At 42.7% G+C, this 26,554-nt stretch overlaps 2 protein-coding genes across 4 annotated transcripts in view; one reads left to right on the top strand and one right to left on the bottom strand.

Moving 5' to 3' along the window:
- Positions 1 to 14,475: 14,475 nt before the first annotated feature.
- On the bottom strand, positions 14,476 to 21,403 carry RWDD4 (RWD domain containing 4). The gene is made up of 7 exons (XM_069977766.1): positions 21,260 to 21,403; positions 19,919 to 19,999; positions 19,668 to 19,777; positions 19,439 to 19,589; positions 17,489 to 17,606; positions 15,952 to 16,145; positions 14,476 to 14,663 (listed from the first exon to the last, which is right to left on the bottom strand). Exons 1-6 carry the CDS (start codon positions 21,281 to 21,283, stop codon positions 16,069 to 16,071), a joined length of 561 nt encoding a protein of 186 aa, XP_069833867.1. The 5' UTR covers positions 21,284 to 21,403; the 3' UTR covers positions 14,476 to 14,663; positions 15,952 to 16,068.
- Positions 21,404 to 21,429: 26 nt separating this feature from the next.
- Positions 21,430 to 26,554, top strand: part of TRAPPC11 (trafficking protein particle complex subunit 11) — a 39,069-nt gene continuing 33,944 nt past the window's right edge. Inside the window, exons 1-2 of one of the 3 annotated variants that reach the window (XM_069977765.1) lie at positions 21,430 to 21,674; positions 25,621 to 25,835. In XM_069977765.1, the coding sequence (XP_069833866.1) occupies positions 25,632 to 25,835 (204 nt within the window). In that variant the 5' untranslated portion in view covers positions 21,430 to 21,674; positions 25,621 to 25,631. Of the gene's footprint in view, positions 21,815 to 25,620; positions 25,836 to 26,554 lie in introns of all 3 variants that reach the window. The other 2 variants (XM_069977764.1, XM_069977763.1) reach the window with 2 other exon arrangements.

Below are 26,554 nucleotides of genomic sequence, written 5' to 3'. Positions count from 1 at the left end.
GACACGCTATAAATTGTACGTTGCAAGGGTGAGTATAACGCACTGTATACAGAGCACAAGAGGCAGCTATACAAGTAAGTGTCTATTTGAATTGCACCTTGTTCACATTTAGTTTCTACAATTTTTTAACTGTATAACAGAGGTTACATTTTAAGCCACTGGAAAAAATGGGATATATGAGCCAGTTCTCTAGAATTGATCTGAACCAAATTATACCTCCCAGCAAGGCGTGGGTCGAACACACAATTTTTTTTTTTATTAATGTGGGGTGCCCAGACACTTTGGTTGTATGGGGCCCCGAAATTCCTGATGGCAGCCCTGGCTTGGAATAGAGGATTTACCATGCAGGCTAGACAACTATACACACAAGACACTATAACACTCTAGTTCTTAGACACTGAAGAATAAAAAGGAATAGAAACTCCTTGGTGGCTGTATATATATGTAGAGTGAACGATTCATTGCAGCCTGTCTGTTACCGATGGGGGACAGGATAAACCATCAGGGGATCACAGTCTTAGTGACCTGAGAGAGAGTCACAGTTTCTATAAGATCTACTTCCTGTTACCAAAATAATTGGATAAGTCCAAATGTCACAAAATATGGGTTAGACCAATGTGGTTGCATCTCCAAAGGATGTTTGCTACATTATATAAAAGTTACGGAGCAAAGTACAGGCTCTTTGCTATGTAGATAATATTTTCTAGTTAAACGCTTTACATGAAAAAGATGATTTGCGGAAAAAGAAAAAGCCTTGGTCTATTCAAAGGACTGGAATGAGTAACGCAATTCCCCTTTCAGCTGATTTTTCACATTGGTTTTATGTCTTCATGGTCTTCTGAGATCTGTGAGTATATCAAGACACTGTGGGGGAGATTTATTTATCAAACATGGTGTAGAACAGGCTCAGTTGCCCCTAGCAACCAGATTCCACTTTTCATTCCTTAGAGATCCTTGGGAAAATGAAAGGTGGAATCTGATTGGTTGCTAGGGGCAACTAAGCCAGTTGTACTTTACACCATGTTTGATAAATTTCAAAACCTCACCCAAACTGGAGACAAGAGTGGTGCAAAAGTGGCTATGTTTTTGTAGCGCTGGTGCATTCACACGTACAGGATCTGCAGCAGATTTAATGACGCAGATTTGAATCTGCAGCAGATCCGATGGCCCAGATTTGATTTACTTTGAAACTGCACCATCAAATCTGCTGCAGATCCTGTACGTGTAAACGCATGTAAATATTCAGGGTTAATGTTGTTTTGACATTAACCCCTTAAGGACAGAGCCTGAAATGGCCTTAAGGACCGGAGCAAATTTTATGAATTTGACCAGTGTCACTTTATTCATTAATAACTTCGGGATGCTTTTACCTATCCGGCTGATTCTGAGATTGTTTTCTCGTGACATATTGTACTTCACATTTCTTGTAAATTGGAGTCGATACTTATAACGAATCTTTATGAAAAAACCCAAAATAGCGTGAAAAATTGTGAAAAAATGCATTTTTTCCAACTTTAAAACTTTTCTGCTTATACAGAAAATGGTTATACCACATAAATTATATATTAAATAGCATTAGCAACATGTCTACTTTATGTTGGCGGCATTTATTAAACTATATTTCATTTTTTTTAGACAATAGGAAGCTTAAAACATTAGCAGCAAATTTCCAAATTTTCAGTAAAATTTCAAAATCAGATATTTTTAGGGAACTGTTCAGGTTTAAAGTGTATTTGAGGGGACTGTGTGTTAGAAAGCCTCACGAAGCACCCCATTTCAGAAACTGCACCCCCTAAACTCTGCAAAAGCACATCCAGAAAGTTTTTTAACCCTTTAGGGGAGTCACAGAAATAAAAGCTAAGTGTGTAAGAAATTTGAAAATTTTAATTTTCTGTGCAGAGATTTTATTGTAATCCAATATTTTTCATAATTATAAACCTATTACCAGAGAAATGCACCCCAATATTGATTGCCCCATTTCTGCAGTTTATAGAAATACCCCATATGTGGCCCTATTGCGCTATTTGACGCAACCACAAGCCTCAGATATAAGGGAGCGCCTAGTGAATTTCAATGGCTCCGTTATTTTTGGTCATTTTTGACTGTACCACTTCAGGTTGGCAGAGGCTCTGGGGTGCCAAAACCTAAAAAACACCCCTAAAGGGACACCATTTAGAAAACTACACCCCTCAAGGAATGTAACAAGGGGTGCGGTGAGCATCTGGACCCCACAGGTGCTTCACAGATTTTCCAAACAATATGGCTTGAAAAAAGACTAAAGTATTTTTTACACTAAAATGTTGTTCTAGCCTTCAATTTTTCATTTTCACAAAGGGATAAAAGGAAAAAAAAAAACACAAAACATGTAGCGCAGTTTCTCCCGAGTACGGAAATACCCCACATGTGGACATAAAGTGCCAAGCGGGCGCAGGACGAGCCTCCAAAGGGAAGGAGCGCCAATTGGCTTTTGGAAGCTGGATTTCACTGGAATGGATTTCAAGGGCCATGTCGCATTTACAGAGCCCTCGTGCTGCCAAGACACTGGAAACCCCCCACAAGTGACCCCATTCTGGAAACTACACCCCTCAAGGAATCTAACAAGGGGTGCAGTGAGCATATGGACCCCACTGGTGACGGGCACAAATGTGGAAAAATGTGACGTGAAAGTGAAAATTTTCATTTTTTCACTTTCATGGCACAAATGTGCCCGTCATCCAGGGGTCCATATCCTCACTGCACCCCTTGTTAGATTCCTTGAGGGGTGTAGTTTCCAGAATGGGGTCACTTGTGGGGGGTTTACAGTGTTTTGGCAGCACAAGGGCTCTGTAAATGCGACATGGCGTTCATCATCCATTCTAGCCAAATCCAACCTCTAAAATCCAAATGGCGCTCCTTCCCTTCGGAGGCTTGCCCTGCACCCACATGGCGCTTTATGTCCACATGTGGGGTATTTACGGACTCGGGGGAAATTGCTCTACACATTTTTTTGTGTTTTTTTCTCTTTTAACCCCTTGTGAAAATGATAAATTCAAGGCTAGACCAACATTATAGTGTAAAAAATTTAATATTTCATTTTCACGCCACATTGTTCCACATTTGTGCCCGTCACCAGTGGGGTCCATATGCTGACTACACCCCTTGTTACATTCCTTGAGGGGTGTAGTTTCCATAATAGGGTCACTTGTGGGGGGTTTAACTGTCTTGGCAACACAGGGGCCTTTTGAATGCAACATGGCCCCTCGAAATCCATTCCATCCAAATCCAGCCTTCAAAAACCAAATGGCGCACCTTCCCTTTGGAGGCTTACCCTGCACCCGCATGGCGCTTTATGTCCACATGTGGGGTATTTCCGTACTCAGGGGAAATTGCTCTACACATTGTGTTTTTTTTTATCTTTTAACCCCTTGTGAAAATGAAAAAATCAAGACAAGATCAATGATTTAGAGTAAAAATTTTAAAAAAATTACACTAAATGTTGGTCTAGCCTTGATTTTTTTCCATTTCCACAAGGGGTTAAAAAAGAAAATGAACACAAAACGTGTAGGGTAGTTTCCCCTGAGTACGAAAATACCCCACATGTGGACATAATTTGCCATATGGGCACAGGGCAAGTCACCAAAAGGACAGAGCGCCATTTAGAGGCTGGAATGGGGGATGGAGGCCATGTCGCAATTACAAAGCTCCTGTGCTGCCAGAACAGTAGAAACCCCCGACAAGTGACCCAATTCTGGAAACTACACCCCATAAGGAATCTAACAAGGGGTGCAGTGAGCATATGGACCCCACTGGTGATGGGCACATGTGTAGGACATGTGCCGTGAAAATAAAAAATACCATTTTTTTCATTTTCACGTCCCAAATGTGGCCGTCACCAGGGGGCCATATACCCGCTGCCCCACTTGTTAGATTCCTTATGGGGTGTAGTTTCCAGAATGGGGTCACTTGTGGGGGGTTTCTACTGTCCTGGCCGCACAGAGGCTTTGTAATTGCATCATGGTATCCTCTAATGGGAATGGCGGCCATACCTATTTAGCTGGGGAAAAGGGACAATTCTAATTTATTTGGGGGTATTAGGCCAATTATTAGTTTATAAGGTTGAAAATGACAGGTGTCCATCAAATTCAACCTGTGTTGATCCAGAGGAAGGCAAAAACCCCTCGTAAGGCAGACGACAGTAGCCTCATCACAGGGGAAAAATTCCTTCCCGACTCCATATTGGCGATCAGAATAATCCCTGGATCAACGTGACCCCTGAAATAGGAATAAGGGACAGAATTTAGATAATGTAGAACCCCAGTGACGTGTGGTGCGCCTTGGAGCGATCCTGTATACAGAGGCCGGGGTGATCAGGACAGGTGTCACACTGGTAAATGGTGTCCTTCTTGATCCCCCTGTTACGCCACACTCTGCACTTCTTCTGGGGTCTCCTGTTCTCCAGTGTGGGGGACGTCACCTGGAAAATGTTGTCCTGGTGCGATACGGGGTCCTTCATATCCAGAAGCGCTGGGTCCGCTCCATGGCTGCTAAATATTAGGGCGCTATTACTACTTCTGATATGTTCGGATCGTGCCGCAAGCTACAGGGCAGCGAGGGACCGGAAGAGGGGGTGCTGGTATAAAGGTTATCCCCGTACAGGTGGTAACCTTTATCCAGCAGTGGGATGATCAGTTCCCGGACGATCTTCCCACTTGTTCCGAGGATGGGGGGGGGGGGCATCTGGGGGCTGGATTCGAGTGTCCCTTCCTTCATACACTCTAAGGGTACGTGCACACTGCGGAATCGCGAAGGATAACCCTTTGTGCATTCCGCAGTTGGCACCCGCCGGCGGACTGATGCAGGCGCACGTCTCCGTCCGTGTCGTAGACTCCATTCTATGCACGGGCGGATTCCGCTCTGCGTCCAACGTGTTGATGGAATGACGGATAATGGAATCCGCCCATGCATAGGATAGAGTCTATGACACATGCATCAGTCCGCCGGCGGGTGCCAGCTGCGGAATGCACAAAGGGTTATCCTTCGCCATTCCGCAGTGTGCACGTACCCTAAATCTGTAAGTGTACCCTGAGGTACTCTCACAGAGTTTGTAGAATTTCACGCCATACCGTCATCTCTTATTGGGACGGTACTGGCGGAAAAGACGTGTCTGGGGGGCAGCGTACGCTACGCTACTCCCAGACACGTCACTGGATGATGAGGAGGATGAGGATGAATGGAGGAAAGAAGGATCCCCCCAATTCATCCTCACTGGCTGTTTCGGTGTCGGAGGCAATAATAATGTATGCGTCCGATACCGAAAACACCCTGGGGGCCATCTTTATACGGGGATGAGTATATGGGGTATGTAGTGGTGTAGTGTAAAACTTTATTCAATGTAGTGTGGTGTAATGTAGTGTTTTTTTACGTGTTTTTTACAGTAAGTATACAAAAAAAACCTACGCCAAAAATGGTGTTGCCGATAAATGCCGCACTTATGTTCGGCACTTATAAGCAGACCGTGGCAGTAGGATATAAAAAAAAAACACCCTACGCCAAAAAGGAGGAGTTGCTGATTAGCAGCGCACTTTCGTGCGATGCTGATCAACACTCAGCGGCGATAGGGTGCGGAAAATAGAAAAAAAAAAAATTGGGAAAAAAAATTTTTTTTTTTACTACATTCTGAACATCCCTGTAGTGGCTGATACGTGTATTACACTTATCAGCCGCTAGGGGGCAGCAGAGCGCAAGATCCGAAAATAGACGACGCTGGAGCCGGAAAAATACGAAAATAGACGACGCTGGAGCCGGAAAGAGACGATCGGGACTCACGGAAGAAGCCGAAGTCCCGACAAGAGGAAGTGGACGCCGGGAACCCGGAAGACGCCGATCAGGACCCCGGGACAGGTGAGTAATGTACAAATACCTGCTCCGGACCCCTCAGCTACCTAGCTGAGGGGTCCGGAGCAGGTATTTATTACTTGTGGGGACTTTGATCGCCGTGAACGGCCGGCCGGCCGTTCACGGCGATCGGGACGGTGGTACCGTGACCACCATTACTTTTTACAGTAATGGCGGTCGGTGCCGTCCTCGGACAGCACCGACCGCCATTTTTTTCCGGGTCATCGGGCCACCGATGGCCCGGAAAGGTTCCGATCGCCGCTATGGGCTTATCAGCCAATAGCGGCGATCGTCGGCATGGGGGGGGTTAACAACCCTCCTTGCCGACAGGGAGAGATGGCCTGCTATGTATTATAGCAGGCTATCTCCCCCGATCGGGACCCGGCCGGCCGCGGCGCCCGTTTAAAGGGATGACGTACCGGCACGTCATGGGTCCTTAAGTGACAGTGATCCATGACGTGCCGGTACGTCATGGGTCCTTAAGAGGTTATACAACTGGTGGGGCTTGTCTGGTAAGGCTAATGAGTATGGAAGGTTAGGTAAACCTTGAGAAAGGTCAGTATTGTCTCTAATTGAGGTAAGAGGACTGTCAAGTGTCACAAATGAGTTTTCACCAGATATCTTCAGCAGGAGTTCAATGTAACTTAAGACAAGAAGCAGAGTAGATATGCAGAATCTCACTCACAATGAAGGATGGATTCAGGAAATGGCAGTGAGCTTAAAAGGGCTTTCCAGGTTTTTTTTATTTTTTTATTAAATGGCTCACCCTCAGGATAGACAATGTCAGAACCATGGGAGTCTGATACCCAGCACTCCCGCTGATCATGGCACCCACAATACACAGTAAAAACAGACAGAAGCAGAAGGCTGCTCACATTGTGTAGTGGCCATGTTTTTATTTTTGGTTTTCTTTTTAATTCAAATTGCTCCCAAAAATACAGAATATAGAGACATCTCTTTTTAAGTCCCTTAATAGTCATTTCTGTTTCTGGGACAGCTGATTGACAACCAATATGGCAGCTATTAGTCAATATTGTCACCCCTTACCTCCTGCTTACAGACCCTGACAAGAAGAACTTGTGGGGTTTGTTTTGTGCTTCTTTTTTCAACCATAAAAAATAATTTTACATAAAAGATATTCAGGTCAAAGGTTTACCCATCACCTGAACAACCTTTCCTACTATTCAGGCACTGCTTCAACTTTACAAATCCCTTAATTCATATGAAACACAGCACCACCCATGCCCAAGGGCCAGCTTGGAGAACCCAATTATCACCTTCTAAACTATTTTCCTCTACCTGTAACTATACCCTTCTTTACCATCTACTTCATTTTCCGACTTCTCCATTCTTTACTTTAATGTTATTACGTCTTTTTATTAGATGAATTGCATTCTCTCACTGCTTTCTCATTCATACATACTACTGGTCTGAGCCGGGACCCGGGGGGTGATGTGCGGTCTGCTCAGCCTGTCAGCGGCTGTAGCTGCGTCCTGCCACGGCCACTGACAAGATGAGTGGACAGCACGTCATGGTACACAGCGACCATGGCTGGAGAAGGGGAGGTAAGAGCATGCTATTACTTGTATCCTCCCCCTCCCCAGCACAGCTTTGCCTGGACTTCTTCTTTAAGGCTGGATAACCCCTTTATTTTCATTCATAAAATTCCCAATTCACCATAGCACACAATGTAAAGTGCGGCCAAAGCAGCACTTTCCATTGTGTGAACTGTCAGTGTTGTGCGGCCATGTTATACTATGTGTATACACTCTGGCCAGGATTGCATTGATTTCAATGCAATGCCTAATGGTGCGTTTACACAGAGAGATTTATCTGACAGACCTTTGAAGCCAAAGTCAGGAACAGACTTAACACAGGGAACAGGTCATAAAGGAAAGACTGACATTTCTCCTCTTTTCAAATGCATTCCTGGCTTTCGCTTAAAAATATTTTCTATTTTCTATTTCAAATTGCAACATCGGCCATGATTACTAGAAAATGTACCTTGCATTGCAGTCAGAGGAACCCCCGCCGAAGTGTATACACATAGTATATACTCCGGCCAGGATTTTTAGCAGCCGGAGGAAAAACTGACATGTCAGTTCACACAATGGAAGGTGCGGCTCTGGCCGCACTTTCCATTGTGTGCTATGGTGAATTGGATGCAGTATCGGCTAGATGAACTTCATTTCTGTTGAATTGGGATTCGGCGCATTGTGTGCTATGGTGAATTGGATGCAGTATCGGCCAGATGAACTTCATTTCTGTTGAATTGGGATGCGGGCGCATTCGGGTGCGCCTGCAACCCAATTCAACAGAAATTAAGTTTATCTGGCCAGTACTGCATTACCGTCTGGGATGAACTTCACTGACACCAGCCGTTCCGTGACACGGCCGGGTCACAGAACGGCCGGTGTCTTACTGTGTGTGAACCTGGCCTAAAGGTGCGTAGATGGCAAATTAGAGGTATAGATCACTCTAGGGTTTTTAATTAAATAACATTTTTCCTTTTAGCTACCTTTAAATGTATTTTTGTATATTGTTCTTTTAACCTTAGCCTATAGATTGGCACAATTTTCCAGATTTAAAAAAATAAAAAAATTCTTTTTACCAAGTATTGGGTGAGGTATAGAGTAAAATGCAGTAAATATTGACAAGTATCTTTGGTCAAAAAGAAATTAATAAAGATCATCCAACCATGAACAGTTTTTTAGTCCTGTCTGTAGGCAACACAACAAGGTTGTATACCTAAGATGACAAACAGTGACTATATCAATAACAAATCAATCACTCTGACATATCTTGTGTAACATTTATATTGCCGCCAAGGTTTAAAGAGTGTTATTCAGGGTATGTTCTATTGTGTTAAAGAGTAATTCTTAGTTAAATACAGTATAGGGTATCACTGTTGACAATGACTTGTGGAAGGCGTCTGAGATGCATAGATATAACAGCTATAATTACACTACAGGTGACTGATTTTCCAGTACCTCTACTTACACAATATTTGGCTCTGATAAAGCCAGACGATGCGATTTTATCTACCTTCACCGTACCTATATGACTACACACACACACATATATATATATATACAGGCCTTTGAATTAGAAGCATCAGCACATAAAAGTATAGAGTTCCTGATAGGGTCAATTTTATATTTTCTAATGTCTGGGAAATTCCTCTATCCTTGAGACTTCTGATACATGGAGACAATAAGGAATGATGAACTATGTCTCATGATTTCTTATCAAGCTTTCAAGGACATTGTCTGAACAAACTGGACTGTTTGTTACATTTGGGCCCTGGGAATCATCCTTTATTATCAGTGCAAAGAATGTTTTGATCTAACTTTTCACATGTTATACCACCTTGACTGCGCCAAACAGGATGCTACTGACCATTTATGGACTGGCCTATTAGAGTGTGACATGTATGTGTCTTGTGACTTGAAACCCCGCCTGTATTGAATTTCTACATACTTTATATGAATACACTACAATATGTGTAGTACCACCCCATTTTCTGTCTATAAAATGTGATTACCATAATAAAACTTGGGCCATTATTACCCAGGCTTATAATCATGATACAAAATCTGTGTCTGTGATTTATAAGTGACGAGTTGGTAATACTGCAGGTTACAGCCCTAGTTATCAATTGATAACCATCCTTTATCCTGGCTCCATAGAGTCAGGTCAACATCTAAATTTAACCTTAAAGGACAACTCCCGCGGGACCCCCCCAAAAAAAAAAAACCACAGACACACACAGACACCATACTCACCATCACTCCGGTGACGATCGCCACTCCATTCGCCCGCCGTCCGCCTCACCGTCACCGCCGTCCAGCGATGTCTCTGATTTCCGGGTCCTGGGGATGGAAAAGGCTGCCAGTGCACACCGGCAGCCTTTTCATTGGCTGGAGCGCATCACATGGCTTCCAGCAACCTCAGCCAATCAGGGCTGACGAAGCTGGAGGCCATGTGATGCGCTCCAGCCAATGAAAAGGCTGCTGGTGCGCATGTGCACCAGCAGCCTTTTCCGTCCCATTCACTCTCTATGAAGACGCCGAGGAGGAAGAAGACCCGGACCGCCCCCCCGGCTCTGACGTCGTCGTCACCAGATGCCGTCCGGGAGAAGAGGACCGTGACGATTGTAATAGGTAATGTATATATTCTTTAACTTCCGGGCGGGGGGTCCGAAAGTGGGGGAAGGGGGCCAGACCGGGTATTTAACCACATTACAAAGTTATATAACTTTGTAATGTGTGTTAAATAAGCTAAAAAAAATTTTCGTGGGAGTTGTCCTTTAACAGCTCCATTATGTAACTATCCTAACATCCAGCTTAGGGTTATCTGGGCAATTTCTTTTTATATCTTAAAAGTGGCCAGGCTACGTGAAAAAAAAAAATCTGTACTTGCCACGATACCCTGCCACTGCTCACCATGTTGGCACAAGACAGTACCCCCTTTGCCAATCACTGGTTGAGGTGTGTATTTTGTTAGCCAGTAGATAGAAATGATATTTATCATCTGCGCATTTTTTTCTGTGTTGCTCAAAAATCCCCGGACCTTGGGCAAAATTTATCAGTAGGCGCACTGGCCTTGATGAATCTTTTCTGGCCCAAAACAACTTCGCTAAGAAACTAAGCCAGGGTAGAAGTGGAGTACTGCTGCGCAATTTAAAAAACAAACAAAAAATCTGCATAATAAAGTTGTTAACATGAAACTACACACCCCTCCGAGCATAAAAAATGATTAAAAGACACAGCTGGTACAAACAGCACAATAAGCCTTTATAAATCCTTTATAAATCTTGCGCATCTTGCAGAAACTCAAAATTAGCCAAAATATTGGCACAAACACAATGATACACACGCCCGAGAGTTCCCAGCAGTTAATACCTTTTCCAATGGGACACAGAAATGTCTAATGACTTTGTGCCTCGTATGTACAGAAGGGAATTAATCCACATGAATACATAAAACATACATGACATTACTGGAATAGAAAAGGGTGCCATGAAATAACAGTCACTACAATTTTCTAAAACATCTGGCTTGCAATTGTTTCTTCAACAATCCTGCTAACCTTTCAACGTCCCCACCTGATGCCCAGTTTGAAGTCAAAGTATTTCTGGATGCCAAGAGATTCAGACGTAAACAGTGAACCATATCTTATCACCAAACACAATGGCTATAGAAATGTACTAAAGTTTATGGGCCTTAAACATATCAAACTGTATAACGATAGAGACAGTAATAAGACTCTACTGCAAGAAGAAGCAAAAATAATTCTTGCTACAATGCCCAAGGCCCGGCTGGATTGAAGGATAGGATAGAACTTAACATGTTTCTATAATTTTTTCTTTTCCTATACACTAATACTCTTTGCATGGAATCTATTAATTTACTAATTTGAAATGGTGATTTATGTCTGATGCTTGTTTTTATTAATATGTATTATTTTATAACGTCAGCTTCACGCATGTCCAAGAATGATTTTCTATCTAGGGTATTGCGGATATGTCAGTAGAAGCGCGACTATCGCGGGAAACAGCTATCATGTGTTCTGCAATCAGCTAGGATACTGGCGTCCCCGCACGCTGCATCCCCCTGCATGAGGATTTTAAAGTTTCAGAAATAAAGATATATTTTTAACAGTAAGTGCCCTCTAACATTCCTCATTTTTCATCTATTTACCATGTCACTACCTTTTTCATAGAGTGAGCACCCCGCATCTAAAGCAATTTTTCTTTTTTTACTGTTACTCCTTGCCTTTAACATCAGTTTATGCCTTCTCAGTAGATACCAATCACTGTTCCCCATTCACATTACATCAACCATATCTTGTTAATAGGAAGAACTCCACCTGCTCTCACTCTGGTCTGTCTATGATCTTGGAGCACAGAAAACAAGATAAAGGAATGAAGTTCAAGCCCAGATTTATCGATCTGTCTTAGGGCCAGTTCACATAGAGTAAAAATGGCAGAGAGTGCCCTGCCTGCCTCAGTGTCATACAGTCTGTCTATGGGAGGGCTCTCGCGCCTCCGCTCTCCTCGTCTCTCTGCTCAAAGAATTTAAATGTCAATTCTTTTAGCAGAGAGGCGTTCAAGCCCTCCCATAGACAGACTGTATGACATTTTGGCAGGTGCGATTCCGCAGCGGAGAGATCCGCCACTTTTACTCCGTGTAAACTGGAGCTTAGAATAAAATGTCTAATTTTTGTCTGGCGACAGATAGTTACTAATCACTGTTCAGTTTGAGAAATGAACACTTTGACATGATGGGAATTGTAGTTTTGCAGCAGCTGGAGGGCCACAGGTTTAACACCTCTAACACAATAATAATGGCTGTAGTAATAAGGACGTACTAACACCTATTATCTAACACCACTGATAGGGTTTGTCCACTCATGCTTTGAACATACACCTGTAAATATAGTTTGATGTTTCTCTGAAGCCCTTGTCTAATTGACATTCCTTTTACATGTTGCTATTGTGTTTGCAAAGTTTAGCAACATGTTTTTACAAAGGTGTCAATATAATCGTTAAGGTAAATTCTCACATGTCGGATACAATCTGACATGTATTTAGTAGAGGCAAAAATCAAGTGTCACATATCTGCTTGAGGTTTAGCCCCGCTGTCAATGTGCAGAAACAGATCAGTGTCATAGTATATTAAATCAATAGAAGGACTGACAAACCATCATTAAGATATGTTTGAATTTAAAACAAACAAAACACAACATCCTAAAGGAATGTGCCCAAAGCTTTGAAGTCAGAGGAGTTAGCGAGACAATAGCTTAAGTATCTAAAACAAAGAACAAACCAAACACTTTCAGTGTACCTGTCAAGGGGAAGGTCCACTACATAGCCACAAAAGCCTAAACATAAGGACACCATTAAAATTCAAAATGCATTTATTTGTAGCCTCAATTTCTTCATTTATATGTAGCCTCTGTTAATGACAACGTTCTTATTTTAATTCTACATTCCCGACATGCAGGATTTTACTGTTTGACTGCAAAACTGAAAACTGAATTTTCCTCAATAGCCAACTACATGGTAACTCTCATGTTTCTTTTAGAAAAGGCTATGGATACTATTGCACTGAATTTCTTGTATTGTTCATTTGTCTCATGAATGCAAAAATTAAGCAATTATCTAAACCAGGGGTGTCAAACTCAGGCCCTCCAACTGTTGCAAAACTACAATCCCTATCATGCCTGGACAGGCATGATGGGAATTGTAGTTTTATAACAGCTGGAGGGCCTGAGTTTGACACCTATGATCTAAACAAACAATCATTAAAAAAGCAATAGATTTAAAAAAAAAAAATCTGAATCCATGTAATTCCTATCTTGTGATGTTGAGAATCTGTCAAAACACTGTATCTGACAGCTCTCTCTTGTCCCCCAGACCCCCTCCCATGTCAATTCTTTAAGACAGCGTCAGGGCCTGAGCAGCGGAACCCCTGTATGACACTGAGGCAGGCAGAATTCTGCGGCGGGGAGCTCCACCAAGGAATCCCACCTGTTTTGCTCATTGTGAACGTACCCTTATTATCATGTTTATGAATTTATTTTTTAGCTGTACCTTACCGGCGCCAAGATCCCACACTGCAACATTTTCTTGTGCACTGGCCTGGCTCTATGCACTGGAGGTGGGCCCAGTGCCCCCAGTATGACAATATCCCCTCGGTGACGTGGTTCCATTAGAATTAAGGAGGGCCACATCACTGAGCGGATGTGATATTGTCATACTGGAGCAGCTGCACAACAGGAAAATGGCGCCAAGCGCGGGATCCGATCAACATTTGAAAAAAGGACTGCGCCTGGGATCCCTGCAACAATAAGGTACTAAAAAAAAAAAATTAATAAACATGATGTTACATTTGCTTTAAAGGGGTACTCTGGCAAAGATTAATATTATCAAATCACCTGGTGCCAGAAAGATATACAGATTTGTAAACTACTTGAAAATCTCAAGTCTTCCAGTACTTACTATCTGCTGAGTGCTGTACAGGAAGAGGTGTATTTTTTCCAGTCCATGTCCATGACAGAAACTGTCCAGAGCAATTGAAAATACCCACAGAAATCCTATCCTGCTTTAAACAGGTCCTGTTATGGACAGAGGTGGCAGCAGAGAGCACTGTGTCAGACTGGTAAGTCCTTTTAGCAGGACATACAGCAGCTGGTAAGTACAGAAAAAAAGTGAAATTTCTAAATAAAAGTAATTAACAAATCTGTAAATTGATATACTCTTTGGCACCAGTTGACACCAGAAATAATAATTTTTTGCCAGAGAACCCATTTAACTGTACATGCCATTTACCCTTCTACTTCCCAGTCTTGCCTACCTTTTAACCCCTTGTTAGAATCTTTACATAACTACCACTATAAAAACAACAACAACATGGAGTAGTGCAATTTGTAGGCATTTTCCGCTTAGAGATAAGTGAATGAATCATCAAATTGGACCTGCTAAGGTTAACAGTGCAAATGGAGTGGCCATGCAAATAGCGCCAATTAACCTTTTTCAAAAATTATTATGTCTGCTTCTGTACTCAATCACACTCAAAAAAAATAAAAAAGGTACAATTACAAGAACACAGCACATCTTTATTAAACAGGAAGCCTACAAAAGGGGCTTCTCTTATAAAATGTGGCTTAATAAATTACCAAAGTAAAATAAGAAAAACCATCCAGATGACGAACTGCAGTCATGTTGTTATTAAAAAGTCTCTTCATAATTCCTAGTCATCCTCAGCGGAGCCAGTTTTAGACAGCTGTCACGGGAGAGAAAATACTGGTTAGGAAATCTTGCTCCAGGAATGAAGGTGCAATAAGCAGCAAAGAAGAGCAGCACAAGACATAATATTCGAAGGTTTAGGAAACATTCTGCAGAACAATTTGCTTGCCTCTCATCTTTAAGGATGGTGTTAGGTGTGCTAACTATTCTCTTTCAGCCTTCCAGTTTTAACTAGTTTACACAGAATTTAGAATTTAAAGTGTAACTATCATTTCAGGTGACTTTTCAGGATGCCCTGTCCTGTGTATGTATATGAGGAGCAGGGCTATATGGCCATTCTGTCATTAGTATAAGCCATTTTCCCACCTGGTTAGCACCCCACAGACTCCTCTGTGTCTGCATTTCCTATACTCAGTTGCAGTGTAATTGCAGACTGGCCTCTGTGCTGGCTCCTATATACACACTAAAAACTAGATCCTGCAATCCTACATCACTGTAGCTAACCTTCTTAAGTTCCCAATCCAGCTGAGCAGTTCAACATGCAAACAAAAAGTTTTATGTGTCCAGAAAGTTTTCAACTTGCACAAGCTGGTTCTAAGCTCTCCTCGCTCACTCATCTTCTTCACCCCCCCCCCCTTATAGACTGTAATGGTCAGCGCAAACTTGTCTTCACTTTGTTTCTCTTTACTAGACTGCTTTCCCTTGATAATGAACAAATAAGAATTATAGGGGTAAGGAGGGAAACCAGCCTTAAGAAGAAAGCTTGATTTCTGCAAAGTTGTTTGACATGATAGTTACACTTTAATGAAAAGTTGAGTAACCCTCTAAATGATAACCTATGATAACAAACAACACATATAACTATACCTGGTATACTGTATCTTTATGGATTGCTAGATAGTTTGTTTGTATCGTTAATATTCCTATTGTATGTAGTTCTGATTTAGTAAGTGTAATAAAAAGTACATAAAAAGAAGAAAAAAAAAAAAAACACAAAAAAAACCCCTTCTAAATTACATAAATTAATTAGTACTGATCCCAATGTCCACACTGAACTATAGGCCAGACAGACACACATTTACAAATCTTCAGACTTCACAGCCCAAATCTCCCAGCATTCCTTTCCAGCAAGCCTCTTTGACTTGACTTACATTTTTCTACCTCCTGGAAGCACAGACAAATAATTAAAAGGTACCATGTGTCAGCAGTTTGGAAAGTGAATTACAGCTGACAGATTCCCTTCAAAGAGGCTGCGGCTTTGATGCACACAATCCTTAGTGTTACAAGGTACACAAATATCGATTTTACATGGACTTGATACTTACATGCTGGAAACATTTAAACCGAAGAATCCATCAGGTCAATAACAGCAAAGGTAAAAATAGAAAAAAAGGAAAGAAATAATTCTTAACACATCAAATAAGAGTACATTTTACTAATTTTCATATCACTAGGCTGGAAAGTGTTACCTTAATGACATCAACCCAGTTCCATCCACGTGGTAGCTCCCCCTTGTGATCTAAAATTAATAAATAAATATAATGATTATTCGTGTGCTGTTCATCAGTTGTATAAAGTCGCCCAGCCTTCTGAAAATCTAACCATGTACTTAGACACTAGATGCAAAAGGAAACACAGGCTTGCTTTGTAAACATAAAACTTATAGAATAATGATTGTCATGATGACCTTAAAATGTGCATTAAAGCACGTGGCTGTTGGGACTCTACACTGGTAATGGTAATATAGACTGCATGTATATAGCACTAGGTTTCATTCTTCTTTGCATTTGCTAATATATTTGCACTAGGCACTTTAATCTAACTCTGTGATATCTTACATGCAGTAGCTAGTATCTTGCATAGGCAGCTATACTATTATATTTATTATACATCGTTTACTACTTGTGCTGCTCTATGATATTTATATATTTTCTGTCCCATGTCACTTACTTTATCAGTGCAAATCCATAAGAAAAAGATGAGGGCACTCACCGGTTATTTCATTTCATCTCTTTGCAAGCACAAATGTTACTGGCCTTCAGCGTGGACGCCAGGCACCCACCGGATCGGGTAACAGCTGTTTCACGAGCATGCGCACTTCTGCAGACCCTCTGTAGAAGCGCGCATGTGCGTGAAACAGCTGTTACGCGATCTGGTGGGTGCCTGGCATCCACGATGAAGCCCAGTATGCCCAGTAACATTTGTGCACGCAAAGAGATGAAATGAAATAAAAGAAGATCACATAAGCGGTGAGTGCCCTCATCTTTTTCTTACGGATTTGTGAAGTTTACATGTGTCTAACATCGTATTGAGCACCAACCAATGATCACTGTCTAATCTCTATTCATCGGTGGAGTCCATACATGTGGTAGCCTAAGTTTAGCAGTGCCGGCAGCTGTCTTTCAAAGTGTTTTTACTTTATCAGTGCTGACTCTTCTTTTTTGTTTTTTTATGTATGTTTTTATTCAATAAAAATTTAGTATATAGTCATTTTGGTAGCTTGGCTTTTTTTTGTAGATAGCAACTAGCTGGCAGAGCTCCAAGCATCATCTACCTACTTTCATCTTTTGCACCTTTTGGGGACAAAGGTACAGAAGAGATCCGATAACTGTATCTCCTGCCTTTCAGTAACTACAGATTGCGGCTAATGTAATGACTAGGATTACATCACTATGACAAAAGATTCCCCAAACTTGTCAGATCAACAGTGAGGCCTTACTGTGGCTATGACAACATATTACTACTCAGTGAATATGTTGTCACTAGTTGTCAAGACATCACTTATGTGCAAGCCATGCCGGCTTAATATAGTCACATCACAGAGTTCCCAGTGGATTTATGTTCGTATCCATTATAACAGACCTGTTTTATCTGCCAGTTTCCTCTTTTGTGCTTTCGTCAACTGCTCCTTCTTGTCCTTTTTCTTACTAGATGTAGTTATATTTGTTGTTTCTACTGTGCTGTCATTTCCTATTAATGTCTAAGGAAAAAAACACAGAAAATAAAGTATAACAAAAGACACCAAAAGAAAAAAAACTGTATATTGTTGACAATAATGTGGACAAGAATACATAAATAATATCTTCCAAGCCAGCCCAATGCAAAATACCGTGAGGCTCCATCCATTACAATTTTGTTAAGTGTGCAGGGGCGCTTGTGCATTCATAAATCTTGCCCACCATGTCTTTTCTGTCTTTGGTTTTTATGTATTGGATTGAGATCTGGGGAATTTAGAGGCCAAGTCCATAACTTCAACACATTTCTTAAACCATTCCTGAACTATTTTTGCAGGGATAAAGGGCGCATTATCCTGCTGAAAGGTGGTACGTGCCACTGTTCCAGAACAGGTCACTACCAACTCTTGGTTTTAAAAGGGTTTTGTACTGACACTCGGCGCATCCATGCCCGCATTACAAAGTGACCAGCACTTGTCTGTTACAGACGACCTGTAACAGCAGCTCAGCTTCCTATTCATTTGAATGCGACCAGAGCGGCAGTAAGTGCACGTTCACACTACGAATTTGTCGAGGAGATTCCGCTCGAAACCCCCACCTGCGGATCCACGCCGAATCCCGCCTGCTATCTCTTTTAATGGACATGTAAATTCTTTGAGTGGAAAAGCGCGCAAGGCCTCCCATTGAAAAAGATAGCAGGAGGGATTCAGCGTGGAGTCCGCTGGCGGGACTTCCGAGTGGAATCTCCGCGCCAAATCCGTTGTGTGAAGGGGCCCTTACAGTTTGCCACTGCTGCACAATGAATGGAAACAAAGTTCATTTACTGTGTAATGCGGGCTGGAACCAGACAATTGGAGCCAGGTGTCAGCACCTGCTGATCAGTCTGTTTTACGTGGCAACCCCCTGTAAAGTTATGAATTGGCTTTTTTTGTGTATGTCCCCTTCACTACAAACATCCCAATATATTTGGTCACCTTAAAGTGTCACTGTCGTTTATTTTATTTTTTTTTCAGAAATAAGAAAAAAAGTACAGGCGATTTAAGAAACTTTGTAATTGGGTTTTAGTAGCTGAAAACAGCTCTCCCCCCTGTTTTCATGGTTATCTATGGAGAGGGGAGGTAGATGAGGGACCAAAACAGGACAACAAAGAGGAGAGGCTCTCTCCTCTGACATCAGCACTGACCTCTCTAACCTCTGAATAGGGGCTTTCAGCCTGTGGTGTAATCCTTAGTTCTCTGCTGCAGACTAAGCTCCCTCCTTCCTCCTCCCCTCTCCATAGAACAGACAGGGGCATGTCTGATGCAACAAGACACAATTTCCTGATAATTTGCAGTAAATGGAAAAGAGGGAGGGAGGGGGGGGGGCTGAGAAAAGTCTTATTGAATGCAGATAATAGCATATTTACCCATATAAACCCAATTACAAAGTTTCTTAAAATCGCCTGGACTATTCTGAAAAAAAATAAATAAAAAATAAAATAAAAAAAAAAATAATTATATATATATATATATATATATATATATATATATATATATATATATATATATACACACACACACACACACACACACACACACACACACACACATATACATATGACAGTGACTCTTTAACATTCCCATACTCTGGACATACATTTCCAGATCTTTGCTATCCTAGCCTTATTTCCAGATGCCACTATCCTTCACAATAAGATTTCAGATCTATTCGTCTATTCACCGCATGTAGCTGGCGTCTGCATCACCCAAATAAGATGGAAAAGATTTTATAAAACTGCAATAAAAGTTACGTTTTATGGTGAGTGCCCTTCCGCTATCTTCTTTATGATTCAAGATCCTTCACAATAACCAACACTTACCATAGTGTTACTGAATGGTTGATGGTTCTCCATTAATTCTTCCTTATTTTCTTTGGCATATTCAAATAAGGTGTATATCATCGATGTACCAAGGTTTGCCTCTACCTGCTCTTGTAACTTGTTTATGATGCCCTGTTTTATAGCTTGAGAACTGAAGTAAATAAAACATAAAAATGTATAAACTGAACAACAATATGACAATAACAGAACCATACTATATTGTACTTACATCTGATTATTAAAAAAGGCATTCATAGATATGTTGGGGGCAGTTTCAGGGTAGGTTTCTGGCCATGATATTTCAACAAGAAAGGCTTTGGTGTCCCCAACGTCACCAACCTGTAAGATATTAAGGCAGAGGGAATTAAGACCTTTTTTCTTTTTTTTTACTATTTAGATTAGAAATATAAACTGAGAACCAGAGTCTGGATCCATATTCCCAAACCACAACTGAGTAAAGTAACAATACGCATGTATTACCCGATACTGAAAAACTGTCGGCCCAAGCTCTTTAAAACATTCATCTCCTTCATAGATGGATCGAAGAGCTTCTAGCTCCATCTGAAAAATAAGAAAAGCGTGAACGGAAAGAAAACTGTTTATTAGCTGGAAAAATGTTTTTACCCCAAAAAGGTGCATATTTATATATATATATATATTATATATATATATATATATATAGAGCATATCAAGCCATGGTTGGAGTTACTGCATACACACCGCCAGTTATAAGCAAATAGTAAAGAAAATGTAGGTCTACTGCTCAAGCATAATCATGCCACAGTTTATCAGTCTGAATACCTGTCCTTAAAGACGTCTTTGGACCCAGGGAGGTGCAGTGAATGCCCAGGAGCTTGCTGGGTCACAAAAGTCCAATTCAAACGAGAGAAGGTTCAGAAGCACTCATTCCTTTAAAATCACGACCCTTTGTTAAATCATGGGTACAAGATAGTCCACATAAAAAGCTTTATATTGCTGCATTTTATGTGGACTATCTTGTACCCGTGATATAACAAAGGATCGAGATTTTAAGGGAATGAGTGCTTCTGAACCTTCTCTCGTTTGAATAAGCAAAAAGTAGAGGACGGGGTAGTTTGTAATCTTGGTGGTACATTTAAAGGGGTAAAACAAAAATATCCTATGCCCTACTATTTAGGTCATCTTTTGAAACGAACTTGTGTAGATAGTCAACCTAATAGTAAAGTCCCTATTGCTTGGGAATGGGGGGGATGTAGCAACAAAATAAAGACAGCAAAACACATTTTTTTTTGCCTGAGCTCAGGCTTGCTTAAAAAAAAAAAGAAGTTATACTTACCTACCTGACCCCCTCTGCTGACATTCAGATGGTGCCTGATTCCTGCAATCTTCTTCTCAATATACAGGGAATCACAGATGAGTGGATCACCACTGTGCCCACTGGTCAGGGCTAATCATAGGGGAGACATCTGAATGGTAGCAGTGGGGGATTGGTAGGTAAGTACTACATGAGTGCATGGTGCACTAAAACCAGGGCTTTACTCATAGCTGACTCATAGTGAAGTCAATACTCGGCTTTGTTATGGAGCTGTAGTGTCCTATCTTATCACCAGAGTTGTACAGCCCTGTATTCTGTAGGTGAGGCTGATGTGACACTTGCCAGTACTTCCAGGCAGTAGATGCTGCAGGCTTCCTGGTGGCAGTGCCAGGCTGGCATCTATGGGCACATTACATTCCCTGAACCTGTCCTATGTAGTGCTCAGGATGTCCCTGATATAATAGTACACGTCAGCCCAGGCTCACTATAAGGCTATATACAGAGGGAGGAGGCTGTGTGTCGCTCACCTCCTGGTCCTCGTTGGCAGCCATGCTGTCACTGGTGTACGGGCTGCCGCTCCCAGCACACAGGCTCACATGAGCCGCACTCTAGCACTCTCAGCCACGGCTCCAAAACTCAGGAGAGCCGCACTGCGCAGGCGCCAACACGTCTCTCTCATCACTTTGCGACTCTCACTCTGGTAGTGGACGCGGACATTTTGGTTCAGGGACTCGGCAGCAGAGGACGAGCCTAGTACAACATAAATAATGATTTTCTTGCTGACACATCACACCTGAACAAATGTGGTCGTTTCCGCCATAGAAACAACACGTGAAAAAAAACTTAATGTATCCATGGAGTAGTGTGCCCAAAGTAAACATGGCGACTGCGGACCGGTCCCAGCAGGCTGTGCGGCTGGATCAGCTGACAGAGTAGGAACAGGTCTGTGTTCCGGGGGTGACAAGTGACTGTTTGGTGTTGTGTATCCGGGGTGGTCGTATCCCGAGGATCTCCAGCCCGGGGCCGGGACAGGCATGTACTGAGGAGCCCCCTGTGTGTGACTGCAGCCCCCTACTCACCCGGTACTATGCTGGACAGATGGAAGAGCTGTAGCTGCACTGCCCAGAGCTCTGCATGTACCCGTGCTGCCAGCTGTATACCCATCATGTGTGCCAGTGCTGCCAGCTGTATACCTATCATGTGTGTCAGTGCTGCCAGCTGTATACCCCTCATGTATGCCAGTGCTGCCAGCTGTATACCTATCATGTGTGTCAGTGCTGCCAGCTGTATACCTATCATGTGTGCCAGTGCTGCCAGCTGTATACCTATCATGTGTGTCAGTGCTGCCAGCTGTATACCTATCATGTGTACCAGTGCTGCCAGCTGTATACCCATCATGTGTGCCAGTGCTGCCAGCTGTATACCCCTCGTGTATGCCAGTGCTGCCAGCTGTATACCTATCATGTGTGTCAGTGCTGCCAGCTGTATACCTATCATGTGTGCCAGTGCTGCCAGCTGTATACCCCTCGTGTATGCCAGTGCTGCCAGCTGTATACCTATCATGTGTGTCAGTGCTGCCAGCTGTATACCTATCATGTGTACCAGTGCTGCCAGCTGTATACCCATCATGTGTAATAGTACTGCCAGCTGTATACCCATCATGTGTACCAGTACTGCCAGCTGTATACCTATCACGTGTGCCAGTGCTGCCAGCTGTATACCTATCACGTGTGCCAGTGCTGCCAGCTGTATACCTATCACGTGTGCCAGTGCTGCCAGCTGTATACCCATCATGTGTGCCAGTGCTGCCAGCTGTATACATATCATGTGTGCCAGTGCTACCAGCTGTATACCCCTCGTGTATGCCAGTGCTGCCAGCTGTATACCTATCATGTGTGTCAGTGCTGCCAGCTGTATACCTATCATGTGTACCAGTGCTGCCAGCTGTATACCCATCATGTGTAATAGTACTGCCAGCTGTATACCCATCATGTGTACCAGTACTGCCAGCTGTATACCTATCACGTGTGCCAGTGCTGCCAGCTGTATACCCATCATGTGTGCCAGTGCTGCCAGCTGTATACCTATCATGTGTGCCAGTGCTGCCAGCTGTATACCTATCATGTGTGCCAGTGCTGCCAGCTGTATACCCCTCGTGTATGCCAGTGCTGCCAGCTGTATACCTATCATGTGTGTCAGTGCTGCCAGCTGTATACCTATCATGTGTACCAGTGCTGCCAGCTGTATACCCATCATGTGTAATAGTACTGCCAGCTGTATACCCATCATGTGTACCAGTACTGCCAGCTGTATACCTATCACGTGTGCCAGTGCTGCCAGCTGTATACCTATCACGTGTGCCAGTGCTGCCAGCTGTATACCTATCACGTGTGCCAGTGCTGCCAGCTGTATACCCATCATGTGTGCCAGTGCTGCCAGCTGTATACATATCATGTGTGCCAGTGCTACCAGCTGTATACATATCATGTGTGCCAGTGCTGCCAGCTGTATACATATCATGTGTGCCAGTGCTGCCAGCTGTATACATATCATGTGTGCCAGTGCTGCCAGCTGTATACCCCTCATGTGTGCCAGTGCTGCTAGCTGTATACCCCTCATGTGTGCCAGTGCTGCCAGCTGTATACCCATCATGTGTAATAGTACTGCCAGCTGTATACCCATCATGTGTAATAGTACTGCCAGCTGTATACCCATCATGTGTAATAGTACTGCCAGCTGTATACCCATCATGTGTAATAGTACTGTCAGCTGTATACCCATCATGTGTGCCAGTGCTGCCAGCTGTATACCCATCATGTGTGCCAGTGCTGCCAGCTGGATACCTATCATGTGTACCAGTGCTGCCAGCTGTATACCTATCATGTGTTCCAGTGCTGCCAGCTGTATACATATCATGTGTGCCAGTGCTGCCAGCTGTATACCTTTCATGTGTTCCAGTGCTGCCAGCTGGATACCTATCATGTGTACCAGTGCTGCCATCTGTATACCTATCGTGTGCCAGTGCTGCCAGCTGTATACATATCATGTGTACCAGTGCTGCCAGCTGTATACCCATCATGTGTGCCATTGCTGCCAGCTGTATACATATCATGTGTGCCATTGCTGCCAGCTGTATACATATCATGTGTGCCAGTGCTGCCAGCTGTATACCCCTCATGTGTGCCAGTGCTGCCAGCTGTATACCCATCATGTGTAATAGTGCTGCCAGCTGTATACCCATCATGTGTGCCAGTGCTGCCAGCTGTATACCCATCATGTGTGCCAGTGCTGCCAGCTGTATACCCATCATGTGTGCCAGTGCTGTCAGCTGTATACCCATCATCTGTAATAGTACTGCCAGCTGTATACCCATCATGTGTGCCAGTGCTGCCAGCTGTATACCCCTCATGTGTGCCAGTGCTGCCAGCTCTGTCTATTAAATGTACTATTACTGCCAGCTGTATACCCATCATGTGTACTATTGCTGCCAGCTGTATACCCATCATGTGTGCCAGTGCTGCCAGCTGTATACCCCTCATGTGTGCCAGTGCTGCCAGCTGTATACCCCTCATGTGTGCCAGTGCTGCCAGCTGTATACCCATCACGTGTGCCAGTGCTGCCAGCTCTATGTCTATTAAATGTACTATTACTGCCAGCTGTATACCCATCATGTGTACTATTGCTGTCAGCTGTATACACATCATGTGTTGTGATAGAGATGGTTTTGTCTTCATCAGCAACTAAAAATTCTGCAGATTTTTTTGCATAGGAGACGGGGGGGGGGGGGGAACGTTATTCTTCTTTGGTGGTGTTATATATGTCACTGTCTTTCTATTGCTGACACCATTGCAATAATACAAAAATATACCTTGTATTAAATGTATTATCTACCCTGCTTGTATAGGTAGGATAGATTTTTTACATTTACAGGAGTATTCCCATCTCTAGATTTATTCTTTATCTAGCCAAGTACTTGGAAATGATCAGATGCCTCATAGAGAGTGGACAGAGTGTTCATTTATTCAGGGGGCAATTTCCCTGCTCTCATGATTGGTGGTTTTCCCAGTGATCGGACCCCTACCAATCAGCTTGTTGTCCCTTAGTGAATGGATACGGGATAACTTTTGAAGGCAGTAATAATCCTTTAAAGGGGGTTTCAGGGCTTAAAGGCTTTATAAAACCCTGTAATTGCCCCAGGTCAAGATGTGCTGCCTGGACAAAAGAAACGTATTCCAGTAGTCCAATAAAATCCGGTATTTATTGTGTTAATTCCATAAAATCGGTACATACAAAAAAAGTAGAAAAATGCTAGACGCAATTCGGCCCGCTCTGAGCTTTGATCACAGCATGGGCTCAGAGCGGGCCGAAACGCGTCTAGAATTTTTCTACGTTTTTTGTATGTAACGATTTTATGGAATTAACACAATAAATACCGGATTTTATTGGACTGCTGGAATACGTTTCTTTTATCCATGCTGCAACGCCTGATCACCCACAGGTGAGGTCCTTTGCACTCCTATTCCGGGAAAGAGAATAGCCAGCTATATTGCAGCAAGTAAAGCATATACGGAGTAGCAGCAGAAAAAAAACTTTTGCTGCAAGATGTGCTGCAACCTCTGTCCATTATAGGAACTGTCCAGAGTGGTAGCAAATCCCCACAGAAAACCTCTCCTGCTCTGGACAATTCCTGTCATGGACAGAGGTGGCAGCAGATAGCCCAGTGACAGACTGGAAAGAATCCACCACTTTCTGCAGGACATACAGCAGCTCATAAGTACTGGAAGAGATTTTTTAAACATTTAAAAGCATTTCTTTTCTGGAATACCCCAATGTGTTGTGTATTATTATGAGTGACTACTGCTACAAATATTTCTTCTTATTTCTCCAGTATTTGCAGAAATGAGCCCCACACAGTGGGATTTTCCAGTGGAATTATGCTGTCGTCCTATGGCCTTTGTGACCCTCACTGGATTAGATGTGACATATAATGCTGTTCATCGCGCCATCTGGGATGCATTTTGTGCTAATAGGCGAGCAGACCGTGTACCCATCTCATTTAAAGTACTTCCTGGAGACCACGAATATCCAAAGTGTAGAACAAAGGTATCATATTGTATTTTCTGACATTGCATTGTGTGACATCTTTAATAATGATATTATATTTAAATGTTTGGACTTTTTTGATACATGTGTTATCCTTGGGGTATTGATATGTTGGTGATTTATTTATTACATGCATGGTGGTCTGACTTATGGTACTTTTACACTGAGCGATAATTCGCCCAATCGCACAATTAACGATTTTGAATGAACGATGGTTTTTTTATAACGATCAGCGTTTAGACAGAACGATACATCGTACGGAAAAATCGTTTTGCAATCGTTTTGCGATCGCTTAAGCCTATCTCACACACAGGTGGAATCGTTGAAAGACTGTTTACGTGGAACGATCTGCGAATATTTTGCGAACGATCAACGATGATTTGAGAACATGTTGAAAGATCAAAATGAACGATTTCTCGCTCATAGCTTGATCGTTCGCTGCGTTTACACGATTATCGTTCGAATTTGATCGTTATCGTACAAATTCAAACGATTACTTACTCCACCACCCATTGATGGGGCATAGAGCTTGGTCCATTAGAAGACATAGCTTCATACCTTTTGTAGTGGCTGTGTCTGGTACTAGCTCAATCCTATTTACTTATTGGGTCATTTTTGCTCTTTACAGCAGAGCAGTTTCATTTAAAAGGCCTTACCTGTGATTGATCCTTACGGTAGGCTGTGAGTATCTGATCTGTTGGCTGCTGACACCTGGCATA

Source organism: Dendropsophus ebraccatus, chromosome 7, assembly GCF_027789765.1.
Source record: "Dendropsophus ebraccatus isolate aDenEbr1 chromosome 7, aDenEbr1.pat, whole genome shotgun sequence".
Classification (NCBI taxonomy): domain Eukaryota; kingdom Metazoa; phylum Chordata; class Amphibia; order Anura; family Hylidae; genus Dendropsophus; species Dendropsophus ebraccatus.
This window is presented reverse-complemented; position numbering and strand designations above follow the sequence as displayed.

Bases quoted from the DNA above. Each gene is read 5' to 3' on its own strand.
- RWDD4 (XM_069977766.1), bottom strand. From the start codon at position 21,283: ATGGCTGCCAACGAGGACCAGGAG. The intron at 19,590-19,667 runs GTAAGTACAATA...TATTTACTTCAG, and splicing joins GCCTTTTTTAATAATCAGAT to TTCTCAAGCTATAAAACAGG. The intron at 16,146-17,488 runs GTCTGTTATAAT...TATTAATTTTAG, and splicing joins GAAACTGGCAGATAAAACAG to ATCACAAGGGGGAGCTACCA.